This window comes from Nomia melanderi, chromosome 13, assembly GCF_051020985.1.
Source record: "Nomia melanderi isolate GNS246 chromosome 13, iyNomMela1, whole genome shotgun sequence".
Lineage (NCBI taxonomy): Eukaryota > Metazoa > Arthropoda > Insecta > Hymenoptera > Halictidae > Nomia > Nomia melanderi.
The window spans coordinates 970,801-989,491 of record NC_135011.1 but is presented as its reverse complement, the minus strand read 5'-3'; the positions used below and the strand labels follow the sequence as shown (position 1 = coordinate 989,491).

Genomic DNA, 18,691 nt, shown 5'->3' with positions numbered 1-18,691 from the left:
TGCAGATCGATCGAAGTCTAAATAGTTCGCTGTTTAGCTTCTACAGAGAAATTTCGAAGATTTGCGCCATTTGTCGCCATTCGCCTGTTACACATGGAATTCCTATTAAACCTGAAGATAGACTAGAATTCGACTCCCCCGTGACGGAAGTTGTTTAAGACGCGACCGACCATTGTCTCCGGCGCGACGGGACAACGGAGTCCTTATTTTCTAAGAGCGTTTACTGTTAACTCGAACGGAATCGGCAAGCCCGAGACGTTCACCCGCGACTGCTTCGAGATCCGTCCCATCCGACGCGGCGGGGACGGAAGTTTCAGACGTCTTCGCAATTATCGCGCTAAGTTAAGGCGGCGAGAGACAAGCCTCGTTTCTCCGTCGATCTTCCGATCGAATCGTCCACCTTCCGGCGTGTGTGCCGACGACAACCGTGAGTCATTCCTTGAAAGTTAGCTGTAGGACCGTCACAGCCGAAGCGTGTACCTCGAGGACCGGAAACGTCGGACGGAGTACCTGATTAGTTCGAGCAGAAGCGACGGGGACCGATCCGATTTCGCGAGGCGTCGACGCTGGAACTGTCGGGATCTCACGCTGGAAGTCGAGACTTCGATCGACCAACACTTTAGAACGCGTTAGCGAATCAATCGATTCAACGGGAATATTTTTTCAATCGTGAATGGGGAAATCCGAAGTTCCAGCGTTGACGAGGCGATCGATTGTAGTTCGTTCCGCGTGTTCTAGAGATTCGCGATCCGAGCGATACGCTTCGCCTGTGACCTGATAAGTTAAGTCGATGTGCGGTATTAATTACTCGTAGGATTAAGGACCCGACCCCCTACCAGACTGGTTTCCAATCTTCCGCGCGGGCAAGTTTCTCGAGAAACTCCGTTTCTTCCTTGCAGAAACCAACCGCAGATTTTACACGCTGAACTCGATCGGACAGTCGAAAGGTGCGCGCTTTGTTCTACATGAAAGTGGAACCGCTCTATCGAAAGCCTTGCTTGCTCCGACAAGTTTTCAACGGAACACGTTGTATCTACCGTCTACCGACGGCGGGCGAACGTTGTACTTTTATAAAACATGGATGTACTTATATTTTGTACAGGCAATACCTTACGCGACCAGGATCTGTTGACAAAATGAGATTATATATGTATACGTATAGCGTCGGTGTTGTGAGAATAAACGTTTTACGGTAGGGTTGTTACTTTTGTCCACCGAGACAGGGACGGAAGGGTTGTCTCCGTTAAGTTTATCCGGCCGGATTTCCATCTAAACTTGTGATGCACTTATTTCATGTAACTGCATATGCAACAGGAAATAAAGTTAATGTTCTACAATGGAGATCGCCTGTCACAGAAAATGTCGCAAACATCTACCCTTTTACACATCGACCGTCATTTAAAAATATCCAATGACACGGAATGTTCAAAATTTTTATAGCTACATATTCTGGCAACTATCCTCTACTTTCACAATAAATTTCAACCGCCTATTATTTCTGGTTTCCACGTGACACTCGTTTCTTCCACAAATTCGACCGTACAGAAACCTGTTCCCCGAAAACTGATGAACAGAAACTTGATTCTTATATTTGTATTTAGAGCAACGAGCTCTACAAGGATCACCTAATGACTATTACAAAACAAACATCATATTGGTAACGTCGCAGAAAATAAACGTATCGACCACCGTCGTAGCAAACGTATTTATTGAATTACATTCGAAGTACCTATCGCTACGTAGTATACTTTATTAATCGTAGTCCTCGCAAGTCATCGTGTCATCGTGTCGCGCTCTCTTTGTTCTCTTTCTCCTGGCACCAACAAAGGAACCACGGTCAGTATGAAACAGAAATAGATTATTTTCACTTTCACTCATACCATACCACTCATCATTTTCCACTTTCACTAGATACCATAAAAATTAGTCGCAGTTGCTGATTACAAAACCATTTGGAATGGTAAAGGTCAAAGCACCATTCCTCTAAAGTCAACGTTCACCTCGAACTTACGCATCATAGCTTGTTGGAACCGATTGAACCTGCGCCTGGTCGCTTCCAAAGACTCCCTCTCCACGGGATCTAGCAGCAGTTTCATCGAGTCGTCGCTATAGATCGGCAAAGCGTCCATTTCCTTGCAGTACTCCCGGAAGCCAGACTTCAATCTCGATCGCATCTCGAGCTGCTGCTTGAATAATTCGCGGATCTCGCTCCGCGCTTGTGCAACCTCTTCTTCTAGGTTCACCAAGACTTTCCGGTAACACGCGATATCGCGACTGATAGCTGCTTCCACTTCCGGCACCGTTTTCTCCTTCTCATCTCCGGGCTCCATCGCGTGTCGAATTTGTTGGCGTTTGCTCAGTTCGTCTCGAGCGTTCTCCAAAGTACTCTTCACCTGTAGTTGAAGTTGAAGAGGACATCGCAAGTTGCAGGATAACGAATAATTTAACGGATAGTTTGGGGAATCTGGATCACCTGGAAGTATTTGTCTATCCACACAGAGAACCTCTGTTGAACCGTCGCTAAGGTCTTCGCATTTTTCTCCAGTCTCTCTTTGACCCTTCCGTATTCCCTTTCGTTCTTTAGGAAACGCTCGAACAACTGTCGAAGCTTTTAGATAGAAATGAGTATCTCGTGAACACGAGAATTGTATGCGAATAAGTAATATTAACCATTAGAATATTCTGATTGCCAGGCTGTTCGAGGATCACATCTTCGCCATCTTTCTTGTATGGTCCCAGCGTCAGTCCGATAGCTTACAAATTCAACTAATTATCTCTACTCATTTAACCAGTTAACTGTGGAATTTAGTTGGAAAAACCTGTCGTTCTGCGCGCAATAAAATAAAATGATAAAATTTTCGCGATAAAATCGCGAATAGTCTCACCAGTTCTAACATTCCCGACTTCCTCTCGCCTCGTCCGCTTCCCCTGCTCGACCCCCGACAAGCGCGAGGAACTTCCCTTCCGAACGCGACTTTCACCGGACAGCGCGGACTCCTATCGCAATTTGAACGTTAGTTTTCAATTTCAACTATTCGTTTTCAAAATCATTTCAAACATTCAACGCTTCCGGCGTGGCGTTTAACGTGTTAAGAATTCGCAGCATCCGCGGAGAGATTTACGCACTTCCGATAGTCTCGCCGATACACCGGCGTCCGCCATTTCCCTCGCGTCCTCGCGCGCCTCTATCGTCCGCTGAACCTCGACTTCTTTCGCCGTTAATCTAGCGGTGCAACAATTGCCGACAGATTACAATTACAGCATCCCGATACGAAGGAGTTGCGCAAGAGACCGTGTCGCGACCTGTTGTATAAGTCCTTGATACTCTTCAGCAGCTGTCGAGCCTGCGACGCGTTCAGCAGCGTGAAATCGGTGACGGTGCCGCGCAGATAGTTCGCGACGCCTCGATCGATCTGCTGCAATCGCGACTTCGAAATGTTCATCGAGGCCTCCTGCTTCAGGAACAGCTCGTTGATCGTCAGCTCCCTCTTCAGCGCCTCCACTTCGCTCTGCAGCCGGACCAGCAGATCTTGTTCCAAGTTTTCCTTGATTCTGATCGGCTTCAACCTGGCCACGTTTCCGGTGAACCTTAGGGTGGACAGGGTCACGTCTAAGTCCTCTTTGGCGACTCGAATGTGGGATATGAAGCTGTTGGATGAATTGTGTTATGGAATCGAGGGTCAATGATTCAGGTTCTATCGTTTGATTAACCACCGGATCAAGGAAGACACGGGGAAATCGGCGCCTAGGATCTTCAGGAGGTTACTGGAACGTATCGCGTTGGGAATGGATTGTCCATGGAAGTGGGAGAAGAATTGCTGAAGTTGAGACTTGGCTAAGTTGGCGGCGCCAACGTCGGCGGCTGATTTCCAGCCACTTTTTGGTGACCCGATGCCTGCCATTTCTACGATGTGCATCTGAGGTTCAAAGGGCGCTGCTAGTTTCAATATACTATTTTACGAAATTGGATTAAATTACTTTGGCAGTGGCCACGACGCATCCCGATGCGATTAGGCTAGCGTTACTCGCGTGAATGGTGATCACAGCTGAGGCTAGATGAGAGTCAGGGTAGGTGGATCCTTTTACGATGGATCTCTCGGTCTCTCCCTCGAAGATCTTCCTCAGAGCTTGCTCCTCGTTCTCCACGTGAATCACGGAGATGTCCTTTAACATTAACCCTTTGCACTCGAGGTGACTCGGTCGCTCGGTTTGACGCAGTGAAATTATAAGATTGAATATTTAACGCTGGAAAGACCTAGCACGACACTTAATACGTTCATTGTAAATTACAATAGCAGTGATAAAAATAAAATGATTTCTATACAGGTGGCATTCGATTTACTAAGTGACATAACAGAAAACATTCCAAGCTCTTTCTATGAATTACAAACCATATAATGGTTTTACAAGTTTCGTAAACCATACAAATTGTTAACAACAATGTTTCTAGATTCCCGAGTGCAAAGGGTTAAAAAATCCACCCTATCATCCTCCTACTCGGGTACCTTGAAAGGATCGCGATCGTTTATCCTGATCCTGTTCTCGGTTTCGAATAACAACAGGTCCCTGGCGTCCTTTCCGTATAGCTCGACGAAGCTCACGTGGTACTGTATCTTGTTGGTTCTCCTTCTGTTCGACCTCTCCAGAAATAGATCGTACAGTATCCTTGAGACCAGGCCCCTGTGCTGAGAAGAGGAACGTAATCACTGGATCCGCGTTACTCGGTTGGCCGTGCAACGCGCTCGGAATCGTACTTCCCAATTGTTTCTTAAACCGCTCAGCGTGAAGCTCTTCCCGGAACCCGTTTGCCCGTGGCCTATCAGCACGCAGCTGGTGCCGTTTAGAACCCTGCACGGTTTTTCTGATTAAAGCGAACACTTTGCGTGGAAGTCGATCTTTGCTATGTTAACACGTTCACTGTTACGGTGGTCAGATGATGACTGGAGTTTTCAAATGACTTGAAAACAATTACACCTTAATAGTAGAACTACTGAGCATTTAATACGATTAATATGCAATTCCTAAAAACTGTAACAATAATTTTCAGTTTCCTGAGACATTCATTATAGTACTCGAATGAAGTTATTTTCAAAATCATTTCGAAGATATCAATAATTGCTAAACAAACAAATCGAAACCAGTCATTTTGACTGGATCGGTAGTTCTAGTTTTAAGATAATCGAAGTCCAATAAAAATGTTCGACGGCGTGAATAAATGGATAATGATAACTTAAGAATTGTAGTACTAAATAATTGATAATCGTTTCTTATCTTCGCTACAAAAGAAATATTTCGTGGCAGTCAACGTGTCAACAAGAGGACCAGACATAAAAGTATTTTCGAATGAAACTCTATGCATGTTGTAGTACATATCAAGAAATAAAGAATCCTCATAGATTTTCTAACAGTGGTTCCCCGTTTTCGAAGAAAATCAGCTTCAATTTTTGTATTTGTACTACGTTCACTATTAATTTCATTTATCAAGTAGGGATTTTGTGAATGTTCACGTTTGAAACACACATGGCTGAAACGTTAATATTCTACATCGAAAGGCAGAGATTTACTTCGAGACTAGATCCTTGCTAGACACGCGGTACACCTCTTCCTGCGAGGCATCGAGGAAAATCCCGTCCGTTCGGAAGCACCAGTATGACGGATCTTTGATCACCGCGATTCTGTTCGACTGCAACTCTTGCAGACATCGCACGAATATTTTCTGAATGGAGGATCAAGGTTGGGCCCTCACGCTCGATTCTCCGCGTTAATTAACCTGTTATCCGGGCGGCTGGTGCGTCGCAGCCTAAATGGACCCCGATTAAAGGCGAATAATAATACGAACGACCTCTTGTCCTTCGATGCTTCTAATTGCTAAATCAGATTCTTATTTTTCGAAGAATGTGTATATAAAAGTACTTGATTTGCAAACGATAAATTTGATTTTCAAAATCTGTAGTACTTGATTCGCAAAATATGTAGAAGTACTTGATTTGAAGAAGATAAATTTAATTTGCAAAGTATGTAGAAGTACTTAATTTGAAGATAAATTTAATTTGCAAAATCCATAAAAGAACTTGATTCGCAGAGATAAATTTGATTCGCAAAAGGTCGAATTTCGATTACAAAATCTCTAATCATCGATTTAGTCCGTCCTTCCCAGATAACAGGTTAATCTCCGCGATCTCTGCTCAATTACTTTGCGATCCGTGTCGATTCTTACGCACGACTCGCACGGTTTCTCCAAAGGAAGTATCCTGACGAAGATCCTGATGTTCTTCTCGCGAGTCTCGAGGTCATCGCGACTCGACATGCTCGGGAAAAACGTCTGGATTCGATTCAGATATTCAACGCAACAGGATAGATCGTTAGCTTTGTTTCTGGTCTTGTTTCGTTAAATTCTTGGTGAACTGCTAGGAATCGGATGAGGATGTTACGGATATTTATAGGTCATGGAGGTTGCTCCCGGGACGTCCCGTTCGCACGCCATATTGACGGACATTTCGGCGGCGAACGAGTTACAGTTTGCAGACACTTTCAAGCGTCTAATCATTCTTCGAGACGGAGGTTGGCGCTGTAAGATTGCTATATATATTACAGGGTGTTCGGGAAACATGTTCGACTGTGTAGAATTTGCCTGCAACGCTCCGGAGGATCGAATAACGTACCCGGTGTAATATATAGAATTATTATTGAAAATACAAAAACCTGCGTGGCTAATTCCTACTTACATCGCACTGTTTCATAATATACAGCATCTTACACTGAATACATGGTACAGATAATTATATTCGTCGTCAGTGAAAAACCGCGAATAAATCCTCGAAAATCCGTCGGCGCGATACAATCGTTTACCGAGTTGTTTCTTTGTATTTATATATATATAATATATATATAATATATAATATATGTATTTATATATTTATATACTTTTATTTGTTTGACTGTAGTTCAATTGCCAACCACACATTGTGCTATCAAGAGATAAGCGCGACTCGTAAACATTTCGCAAGGAGAATCGTTAAGCGTCGTAACAACTGGCAAGTTTATCGAACGAAGGTGTCCAGAATTCAATTGACCCGAGAGAGGTTTCCGAAACGCTGAGAAGTGGATTGTACGGTGTCGTATAAAATTCGCTGTCGCGTATTTCGAGTGCAGTCGTCGGTTACGGTCTACCTAATAAATATTGTATACGTAGAAACTCGCCGGTCCGGTGGTTAAATCCAAAACGAATTGAACGTTCAAAAGAAAAAGAGTAATTTCCTCGACGGTAGCAACGATGCAAATGCAGGGAAAAGAACAGAGAACACCGACTGAACGAAATGAAACAAAGAACGAAGTCAAAGGAATTCATCAACGAGTCGTACGCCTTACGCGAGTCGTTCTCGATAAACTCTCGCCCCATTGTACTCGTACATTACGAACAGATTTCGATTGTTGTCACTCTGTCGAAAGAAGATACCGCAAGCTCCGTTTAATTCGCTATACAAACTTTTATCACACGCGATCGCAAAATTGTCCTACTCGCGCTTGCGTTGAACAACCGTTTCAACGCAGTCGAATTTTTCATTCGTTCCCCTCCTTTTCCACGCTAGCAATCGTCCCTCCTTTTTTTGTTAACACATTGCGTACCGAGAAATCTCGTTTTTATAAATACTCTTAGCTATATAACTTTGATAATTACCACAGCATTTAAAGAAATATTAAATTTGATTAAGACTAACTGTCTTAAAATATATTACATAATATGATACTTTAGTTTTTTTTATAGATAGTGATGTAAGTGGATCTCACTGAAAATGCATACAATTCAATTTTCTGATAATTAGCCGGTACGCGATGTGTTAACAATCCTAGGCTTTAAATGCCTTTCTATATTATGCTATTCGATCCAGATGCCAAACGACACTCGTGAAACATTCTATATATCCGTTCAGAACTTTCCTTCTCTCCGTGTAACAATTAATAATTAATCATAGATAAATACTATCCAAGCTACACTATACCTATGGACTATCGCAGATAGAAACGCATTTAGAAACGGTATAAAATGGACATGTTCCTTGTTGTATCAACAACCGCTAGGCTATAATATAATAAAATCATATTGACCTGTCGTCTGTATATATGTATATGTGTATGTATATCGTGTGTACTTGTTCTGTATATATATATATTTTTTCTGTATGTATATATATATATATATGTCTGTTTTAACTTTGTCACTAAGCTTACGCAATTACATACACGGCTCACGCGATGACACGGCGTCCCATAAGTACACCGTTAAGTTGTCGGGCAGGAAAGAATGATTAAAGACGAACAGTGCTAAATATGAAAAAACCGGGCAGCGGCGGGGGGAGAGGTGGGTTAATCGAAAATCTCGGTGCGTCGGCGTAATGTGTTTCCCAGAATTGTTGTCGGCTCTGTTTATTGTTTCCCTTTGAATCTTTTTAGGCTCGATCGACCCTCTTCGCTCTTCAGTCTTTCTTGCAACTCGTTAAGGACCAACTCTTTACTCCGTTTATTCGCAAACTCAAGCGCAGCAATCCTGACGTCCTCGGTCCTGACCGGCGAGCTTCTTCACTCGATGGTCACGCTGGACGTTATCGATCCTCGCCTGGTCAACCAGACTCTGAAAAACAGTAGTTTGTAGCTATTCGACCCGGTGTTTCTCGCATTTTTAAAAGAACGCAAAGTCACAGACCAGTACACAGATTTTACAATCATTTTATAATCGTGTACAATCGTTTCAAAAGAACGTTAATTTTCTCTATTTTTCTGGGCTCAAGCATTAGCTTCTGAGCAACTCGATTAACACTTTGAATGCCAAAAACTTGTCACTAGAAATATTCAATTTATTTCTGAGATATAGATGACATTTGTTTAACTTAATGAGGAATCTATTTACAGAATAAGGGGAACAATGGTATTTTGATGGAACAATTTTGATGCCAATCGAGTAACCTCCAAAACCAAAGCGAATTACCATAGTTCACTCAATTAAAAGATCATTCGAAAACATTTCTATTATGAATAATGGTACCTAATGCGACAAGATTCAGCTAGACGAAGGCGCAATAACAAAAATGCAATTCAATCAAATGATGCAATTTTCTCCATTTTATGTCTTTTGCTCTATGAAATCGAACGGCATTCAACGTGTCAATAAACGCAGTGTATCCTGTGCCAGTGATTCTTCCGAGTCATGACGATCCTTACCCCAGTCCAGCCCCAACCAGTACGGACAGAATATTCGTAATGAAAAGGGTGTAGAGAACCTCCTTGGAGAAGAGGCCGATCTTGCCAACTTTCGTGGTGCGGATGCTGTAGGATTTCCTCTTGTTCATTCCTAGAGGGTGCTTGAATTTCCAATCCCTGTAACACGAAGGCATCGATAGGTGAGTCGAGAACTTTCACAAGAAACACAATCGGAGAAGTCTGCGGGAACAAGTGAAGCTATCGATTTATCTTTCCACGGTTTAAGCGCTCGCGAGGAGAAACATTGGAGAACAACACTTTCAGCAAACCTGAAAACCGTGCGCCGATGGAGGCCTAATCAGCCGTGCGCGAGATATCTTAACTACCGGGACTTGTTTGTTATTCTGATTCACCCTATACATCCAACCACTTCACCGCACGATATCTACCGAGCTGCTTGTGTCCCCGCAAACACGGATTTTTCTCGAGTTAAAACGAAGAAACGGTAGCCGAGTACACAACTCGTTAACTAATCGCTCTGCTTGTGCTCGGAATAAAAGCTTTGTATTTCATTGCGTCGATTTTGACTTCCGTGTTGTCTCGAATAGGAGTCTCTTTGTTGGATACTGGGATTTCTTTTGAATTCGGGATGGTATACGTACTTCGGCGGCGCTTGGTCCGGACGCGAACTCCACTCGTAGATCCAGTCGGTGTTCTTGTCCAGAAGCTCTGGTTCCTGTGAAACAAAGGAAAACTTTTAATTTTCTAGGTTGAATGTTGACTGGTTAACTGTTGGTGCGCTTTTATGAGTTTGCGAGAGAATGATTAAAAAGGAAATGAAGGACGATTCTTATTTAGCTCTGGTTCTTACGAAATAAGGGAAACTTTTAACGATTAGATGTTAACTGGTCAACTATTGGTGCGCTTTTACGAGTTAACCCTTTGCAGACGAATGATTGAATTACTCGGACAGCAAGAGATTAGCATGTAGTTTCTGTTTTTGCTATTATTATAGCAATTAATATATAATTTAGCTTCACCTGTTGAAGATTTTGTACATTTTAAAGAATCTTCGTCTGCAAAGGATTAATTTCGAGAGAATGATTAAAAAGGAAATGAAGGACGATTCTTATCCAGAAGCTCTGGTTCTTGTAAAACAAGGGAAAACTTAATTTTCTAGATTAAACTATTATATCTGGTCAACTATTGCTGCGCTTTTACGAGTTAATTGCGAGAGAACGATTAAACAGGAAGAACGAAGGAAGATCCAGCGAAACACGGTCCGAAACGGGACTCGCCGGCGCGAATCCGATTCGCGAGGCGTTTAAAGTCGTAGGCGGATCCAGTGTCGTCCGGTGAAACAGAAGATGGATCTTTCAGCGTTTCCGAGTTGAATCGAAGTCGCGCGAGCGGATCGGTTTACCGGTTCTGCGCGTGTAACGCAAAGCTCGCGCAAGGTTTTTCTGGTAGGCCGACGCCAGGTGAAACCGATTCGACAAAGGAGATCGGTTTCCTACGGAAGAATTCGATAGCGATCGTGAATCGACCGCGGATCGTTGCGTAAGCCGATCTCATCGCTTCCAGGCACGATTCCTCGTGAAATCGACGAAGAAATCGGCTCCTCCACGGTTTCTAGCCCTTGACTTAGCGATTCCTTCCGCGACCGTTCTCTTTCGAGATCGACGATTGCTCGAAAACGGCGATTTAATGGAAATTTAATTTTAATTCTACTAAAACCATCGTTCTTTAAATTAACTTCAGTCTAATTTCAAGAATTACGATCTCACAGATCGACGATTGCTCGAAAACGGCGATTTAATGGAAATTTAATGAATTTCATTGATTCCAAATAGAATTTATAAATAATTCTACTAAAACCATCATTTTTTAAATTACTTTCGGTTCAATTTCAAGAATTACGATCCCAGAGATCGACGACCGCTTCAAAAGGGAAATCGAATGCAAATTTAATTTTAATTCTACTAAAACCATCATTCTTTAAATTACTTTCGGTCTAATTTCAAGAATTACGATCTCAGAGATGGACGATCGCTTAAAAAGAGAAATTTAATGCAAATATAATTTTAATTCTACTAAAACCATCTTTCTTTAAATTACTTTCGGTTTAATTTCAAGAATTACGATCTCAGAGATCGACGGTTGCTCAAAAAGGAAAATCGAATGCAAATTTAAAGAATTCCATTGATTTCAAATGAAACTTATTCAAAACTCTATTAAAACTATCTTTCAAATTACCTTCTGTTTAATTTAAAAAACCACGTTCGTCGAATTACAATTCGATAAGAAGGAACAATATCTCACGTTCAGTTCAATAAATAAAAGCATAAAGCGCACGTTTCTCCCCGCAATTCTGAACAAAACAGAAGGAGACCTGTACAGAGATAGTCGAAAGAAACAGAGACGATTAGAGACGCGCGCGAGCACTTCGCGCTCTTATCTATGAATGACTGGAAGACGCGGGCACCGAGATCGGCCAAGGATAACTTCTATTGGCGATCGGCCAATCGCGATCGCGATCTCGCCGCTATCGCCGAACACGCGTCGCGGATTAACTGCGCCGCCGACTGTTTGTAAACAATCGTCCCCCCGCCGCGATTGTGCGCATCGCTCGCGCGCCTCCGCGTTCTCTTATTTCCGAATCGAGGCGACATACCGCGGTTATTTTCGGTTATTTTCGCGGAAACCGAGAGCGACGCGGACACGCAGATTCTAAAACGAGAGAAGGGGAGAAAGGAGACAAATATTTTCGCTTCCTCCGCCGCCGGTTCGCCGGATAACGCCGCTATCGCGCTTCTTTTCATTCTTTTCGAGAACACGCGACGATGCTCTCCACGCGATCTCTGATCGGTGCGAGGAGATCAAACTTTCCGGATCAAGTCGGAGCTCTGATGTCATGTTCAGGTCTTACACTTGTCAATTGAGAAATATCGTCGATTTTAAATGACAGAAGCTCAAATTCGAGGAATTATGAATTAAACGGATTTGAGAATTTTTAATCCTCTCAATTGTATTGTGGATTACAGATTTGATGTTTTTAATCCTATCAAGTTGAAATTCGTGGAATTGTGAATTAAGGAAATTGGAACTTTTCAATTCTATCAAGTTGAAATCTGTAGAACTATAAATTAAGAAAATTGAAACTTTTCAATTCTCTCAAGCTGAAATTTGTAGAATTGTAAATTAGGAAAATTGGAACTTTTCAATTCTCTCAAGTTGAAATCTGTAGAACTATAAATTAAGAAAATTGGAACTTTTCAATTCTCTCAAGCTGAAATTCTTAGAGTTGTAAATTAGGAAAATTGGAACTTTTCAATTACCTCAACTTCAAATCCATAGAACCCTAAATCAATTAAATTTGAAATCCCCAACAATCACAAGTAAAACCTTCGTAAAACAGTAAATTACGAAACAGTAGTTTCAAAAATTCCGATATCCAGAATTAGCGAACTTCAAAGCTCCGAGACGTTCCTCTGGAAAGAGCGCTGAAAAAAGCTCTCATTTTATTTTTCAGAGCGTTCCGCTGTCACCAAACGGTTATCGTCAGCCGCGATATCGCGCGGCGAATTATCTGAAGCCGCCGAAAGTCATATTTCGAAAGGCAAACACGGCCGGACCTCGAGTTTCCGTTTTATTTGGACAGATTGTGGCCGGCGTATAAGCGCGCGAGCCGGACAACCGATATCCGGTCATTTTCGAACGCGACTCGCTCGTCACGCCCGATAACCGACCGGTAATAAATATTCCGCGGCGACTTTTGTTTCGTTTGCCTTTGCCCTCGTTGTTTGCTGAAATGCGAGCGGCTGGCAGGTACGATCGTTTTATCGTCTTATTGGACGTCCACGGTCGTTAAAGCGGGGAATAATTATTGCGCTGAAAACACGTAAATTTCGTGCCGCCACCGTCGCGCTCAGTCATAAACAACGGCTATATTTCTCTCGTCTTTCGCGGCATATCATATATTCCATTTATTTGCGCGTTCCGTATATTATACGAGACGAATTATCGCTAGCGCTAGATTCGCGGACGTTTATTTTACAGTTTAGTCTAGAAAACTACTAGAAAATTGTCGCTTCGGAGCTACGGTACCGCGATGCGTGATTGCACGAAGCAAAATTCGCTTGAATTGCAATCAAATAATTAAAGAAATTCATTTAGCACTACGCTAATTGAATTGTAAGTCAATTGAAGTCTGAACAGATGCACTCTTGGAGTTTCTATAAAATTTTCAAAAGTCAATTGAATCGGTAGTTTTAGTGTTGAGATTCATTAAAATATTCAATATCACAACTGGTGCAATATTGGAGCCTACAGAGTTCAAAGGGTTAAATCATTTTTTTGCGACTTAGTTTTCGAAATAGATGATAGATAGAATAGAATAGATGATATTCGTCAAAGGGTTAATGTATAGTTGAACTGTAATTGCATGTTATCTCGTTGATTTCAATATTTAGTCGATTTAACCGATGAAATAAAAAAATGATTCGCCAGGGTGCACCAGTGCATCAGACATCGAAACGTGAATAATAACGACAACAATGCTCCGATCGGTCGAGATCAGTCGTGGCGCGTTACACGCTCGTTAACCACGGTCCAATTTATACGAATCGTCTGCCAAGCTTGTCAACGATAGCGCGAAACCCGAGAGACGCCCTATTTCTCGAAATAGTGCTCGCTCAACTCTGCCCGCCGCGTAATAAGAGTTCACCGTGAATCAGCGACACTTTCGTCGCTCGGTATCGCGGATGGAAACTTGTTTGTTGCTTAAATTTAAACTGACACCGTCGCGTAGAATAATAAATTAAATTTTCCTTCTTGACGGACTACTCTTGGTGCAGATATTCCTTTATCTAACGCTAGAAATATCGAACAGGTCGAAATGGACCATTCCTGATTCCTTTTGCAATTATTCAAGAGGTAACACGACTCTCTGGGTAATTATCCAAGAAATCGGTTCAATACGCAAATTAATTTATGTGACAGTAAGTTAACCCTTTGAACTCTAGGCTTCAACATTGCACCAGTTGTAATATTGAATATTTTAATGAATCAAAGAAACTACCCTGAAATTATTCGATTTTCCACGCGTCCGAATTTTGTACTAAGAAGGAAAATAAAAGATTGAAGGAATGTTGCATTTCTCATTTTCATTAGAGATACTATGAAAATTAATTGCAGTTGCTAGATTGCAAAACCACCTGGAGTGTTATAATATTTGATATTATAACTGCAATACTGGAGCCTTCGGAGTTGAAAGGGTTAAATTAGTCTAGAAATCTTCATCGCGAGTCTAACTCTTCATTGTACTACAAGGGGTTAAATATCAAATTTTATAATTTTACTCCATCGAATCAAGCGGCGAGAGTCACCTTTCGAATGCAAAGGGTTAATTTCATTCCCCAAACTGCCACGTTGAAAATTTGACAGTTCACTGTATAAAATCAAGTGAGAATCACCTCAGTTCCCTCAACGCGATGGCTATTTTTATGGTGTCCATGCAAATGCACCAGCTAAACAGAAGCTGCTCGACCGAGACACAGGAAGAATCGAAATACTTCCGCCTGACTCACCCTCTCGATTTCGATTGGTCAACTCGGTCACGCATACGGGGACGCGGCGAAGGATCAATTTTCAAGGACACCTTTCGACGATACGTCTCGCGATTGGCCTGAATACCGAACAACGCCAACCGCGTGGGAGAACAATGAATTATTAATTGTACAGGGGCTGCAAACAACGTACTCGTCAGTCACGTATCACGCTCGGTTATTTAACAACCAATATTTTCCTTTCGCTTTTCCACCGCGCTCGTCGATTAACCTTTCCGCTGCCAACTGTTTTATGTATTATACATTTATGTTTATGTTACATTATGTACATGTAGGAGAAAGAGAATTTCATTTGAAACTGTATAATTATCTCATGACCTCTACCTGCTTTAACAATTTTTTCTATATTTGTAGTATCACAATCGTACCATTTAAAGGTAACACTTCAATGACTTCCAAATATTCTCGAATAAATAAATAGAGCGTCATTTAAGCTGCAATCGAATGAACGTCGACGTGAACCTCAAACTGAGAAACCAACAGCACTTCGGACAAAGGGTTGAATCGACCATTTGAAATTCCCTGTGAGTTTCCATGGAAACTCGAAAATTGCATCTACCGAGACTAACTGATTTGCAATTCATTTGCTAAATCGATTTCCTTAACCCTTTGAACTCTGTAGGCTCCAATATTGCTCCAGTAATATTAAATATTTTGAACTTGAAGAAAACTACGTTAAAATTCTTAAATCTTCGAAATATACGAAGTTTGTACTGAGAAGGGAATTAAGGGACTAAGAAATGTTATAAAATTGTTAATTTTCAGTCTACTATCAAAATTGGATAGTTCAATAACTCAACGACGCGTTTCTATTGTTACAAAGAAAGAGTTGTAAACGAGGTTATAATAACTTTACAGAGATAACAAACTGTTATCTTCGTAACAACTGGAGAAATGGTAATTCGTAATGGTCGTTTCAGTGTGAAACTATTAACGATAACATAAATTAGGGACAGGTCGATGGGAACTTTCGCTAGTTATAGCGCACTCGCTCGTTTCACCGTGACCTAACCGACTTTACGAGCGTAACTTTAACAACCGGCGACGTATCGTTATCCATTAATACCTTATTCTATCTGGCTGTGACACGCGAAACGTCCGATTTCGCTATATCACCACTTGAAATTCCGTTTGAACGAAACGCGAACATTTCTCGACTAACTTTCCTATCTAACTTCGAGGGCAAACCTTTTTCAAACGGGGTCAATTTTGCTCAATGACAGTGCTCGACCGCATGTGTCACGAATAACGGTGCGGACATTGAACACGTTCAATTATGAAACTTTACCTGTTCCCCGTATTCGCTGGATGCTTTTTTCAAACGTTCTCTTCGCTTCCTCGGAGAACGAACCGTTAGGAATCGAGCATCCGTTGAGCACCCAAGAATTTAACGCTGGGTTCACCGAAACCGTCAATTCGACGGATATCGAATTTTTTAAACATTATTTAGTAATAGTTCGAGTCGACCTTGATTCGTGCAATTATGCGAATACGCGTTGCGATTCATATAAACGAACACGCGGTTCTCTAGGAACAATAGAATAAAGTATAGAATAAATGTCCGTAAATCTAGTGTTAATAGAATCCCAGATTTTCGTGAAAATGAAAAAAGCTAAATCCAATGATTGTTTCGATGAGAAATATTGATTGCTAAAGAATGTCTGTCTATTTCGAGTCTTAACCACTTGGAAATGAGTTCAGAAACTTGCGAAGTCTTCGATGAATTTCGTGTTTGCTATTAATTACTTCGTTAGACGTTCCCTCCGCGGTCTAGATAATGGCAAAACACGTTCCCAAACACTTCGTTCCAACGGACAGTTCTATCATCAGAAACTAGACATCGGAGAAGAATCCCTGGCGGCGAGCCACTCGAGAGCGTCCATTAGCCTCGGATTATCCGACGTTGTTTAATCTTGTCGTATCAGGGCGTACAGTCAAAGGACCGCTTGGAAAGCAGACTTAACGCTAGAATTACCGAACAATAAAAACCTGAACAATAGGTTCCATGGATCTCTTGTTATCTGCGAAAACCTTTCGATACCGACGTCGATTATAACTGATTCGCTCAGACAATCTTTGAGTCCAGAAAAGAAATATTGAGGAAATCAATAGTTCGCGAAGATTAACCTTCTGAACTCAAGGTGCACCGAAGCACAGACTGTTTTAACCCTTTGCGGAAGATTCTTTGAAATGTACCAAATTTTCAGCAGATAAAGCTGAATTGTATAATTGACAGAACAAGAGGACATTGCGTTCGACTCGAAACGAGTCGATTCGACTCGACGAAACGTCGAGCAAGCCTCGCCGATTTCGCGACGCGACTCGCTGGAAAATCCTTTTAAGGCCGTTTCCCATCGAGCGCAGCTCGGCTCTCGCGCGCGACGCATTCGTCGGGAATCTTGGCTCGTTCGACACTCGATCCAAGAACGTTGCACCCTTTTGGCACTGACTGCCATTCTACTCGAATATCGCTGTCGCTTCGGCGAAAACAAACGAATTCTAACGCTTCACCCTTCGAACAGAATTCTGTCAAACACTGACACTCTTCGCAGAGTGTCAAACTGAATGTTGACTCTTTAGCGCTTCGACTGCCAAGTCACCCAAATTCGTGACACTACTTTTCATGTAAACTTGATTATGAATTTTCTCGGTAACGAACGAACCGAATTTTGTTGGAGTGGAGCAATTATTATTTTGAGCATATATTATTATTTTAGTTTCTGCTTAATGAAGAAAACTGTTTCGAGTACGTGGAAGTTTTCACGAGAGTTTACTTGGCAAAGTGTTAGACGAGTGTCGTCACTCTGTCAAACTTATTTAAAATGCAAAGTCTGGAAGATCAGAAGTTTCCTTTGGAATTCAGCTGCACAATTTTTCATCGGAATGTTTTTGTTTGTCAGCAGAGGTTAATCAATCTTAGATACTAACGGAGGAAAACAAACGGTGATTGATCATCGACGTCAAGCAGGAAAACACGCGCCGAAATCGGATTTCCAATTGAGTTTATTAAACGAACAGATCTTTGTCGTCGATTCTTCGACGAACGAACCGTAAAACAAGAGGTTCATTTCGCTCTGTACCTCCGTTGTCCGAGACATCCCAGACGCGTCACGGAGAGTGCGTTAATCTTAATGAAATTCCAATCGAATTCGCCGGGGCGTCGTAAATTCCGTTACGAAATTCCTTCGAGGAATCGAAGGCGCAGCTCTAGTCGGCGTTCTCGCTCGAGTTCTTTTTTTAAACCGTTCGCATTCCCTTGGCGCAGCAATAAATAGGTCCACGCGAAGATTTTATTTCTCCCGCGTGGGAAAGACGCTCGTAAATTAGCGCGACGCTGACTGGAAGGACCGGCGAGCTGATTTAAAAGTAACAGATCGTCCCCGTGGCTTTTCCTGCTCGGATGTTACGCGTTCGAACGCGAGAACCGTGTGGGAATTATTTTCTACGCGTGCACGAGTGACTCTCCAGATGTGATTCGGTGCCTCGTGGCTTTGCATTGGTGTCTTTCAACGTGGAAATGAAATTTCGCGCGAATTTTCTGGTCGCAGCTCGCTTCAAGTGATCGAAAGCGCTTCAACCCTTGGAATTGGAACTAAGTTAAATATTCTTAGAAATTAGGAGGAAATTAGGAGATCAGATCTGTATGTTTTGATGAGCTCAGTAAATTATTCCAATGAAAAATGAAATTTCGCGCGAATTTTAGCGTCTCGCTTCAAATGATCGAAAGCGTTTCAACCCTTGGAATTGGAACTAAGTTAAATATTCTTAGAAATTAGGAGTAAATTAGGAGAAAATAAGGAGGAAAGCGCGACGATCACGAGGCGAACAGCGTTCGACTGGTTCGAGAATCGATCCGCTTCCAGTAAATC

At 42.1% G+C, this 18,691-nt stretch overlaps 3 protein-coding genes across 4 annotated transcripts in view; all 3 read right to left on the bottom strand.

Moving 5' to 3' along the window:
* Positions 1-1,571: 1,571 nt before the first annotated feature.
* Positions 1,572-3,242, bottom strand: LOC116431353 (uncharacterized). 2 transcript variants are annotated; one of them, XM_031986636.2, is made up of 6 exons: positions 3,127-3,242; positions 2,886-2,997; positions 2,671-2,753; positions 2,474-2,608; positions 2,012-2,393; positions 1,572-1,813 (listed from the first exon to the last, which is right to left on the bottom strand). In XM_031986636.2, exons 1-6 carry the CDS (start codon positions 3,160-3,162, stop codon positions 1,773-1,775), a joined length of 789 nt encoding a protein of 262 aa, XP_031842496.1. In that variant the 5' UTR covers positions 3,163-3,242; the 3' UTR covers positions 1,572-1,772. The 2 variants fall into 2 exon arrangements, with proteins under 2 accessions (XP_031842496.1, XP_031842495.1); XM_031986635.2 differs by having other exon boundaries at positions 1,580-2,393.
* Positions 3,243-3,688: 446 nt separating this feature from the next.
* Positions 3,689-6,307, bottom strand: LOC116431502 (kinesin-like protein KIF9). The gene is made up of 6 exons (XM_076373346.1): positions 6,194-6,307; positions 5,562-5,722; positions 4,755-4,830; positions 4,506-4,685; positions 3,979-4,227; positions 3,689-3,917 (listed from the first exon to the last, which is right to left on the bottom strand). The coding sequence occupies exons 1-6, from the start codon at positions 6,305-6,307 to the stop codon at positions 3,696-3,698; spliced, it is 1,002 nt and encodes a 333-aa protein (XP_076229461.1). The 3' UTR covers positions 3,689-3,695.
* Positions 6,308-6,668: 361 nt separating this feature from the next.
* Positions 6,669-18,691, bottom strand: part of BNIP3 (BCL2 interacting protein 3) — a 31,784-nt gene continuing 19,761 nt past the window's right edge. Inside the window, exons 4-6 of the mRNA XM_031986641.2 lie at positions 9,858-9,931; positions 9,217-9,372; positions 6,669-8,629 (exon numbers count right to left, since the gene is read on the bottom strand). Coding sequence (XP_031842501.1) covers positions 8,578-8,629; positions 9,217-9,372; positions 9,858-9,931 — 282 coding nt within the window. The 3' untranslated portion in view covers positions 6,669-8,577. The remainder of the gene's footprint in view (positions 8,630-9,216; positions 9,373-9,857; positions 9,932-18,691) is intronic.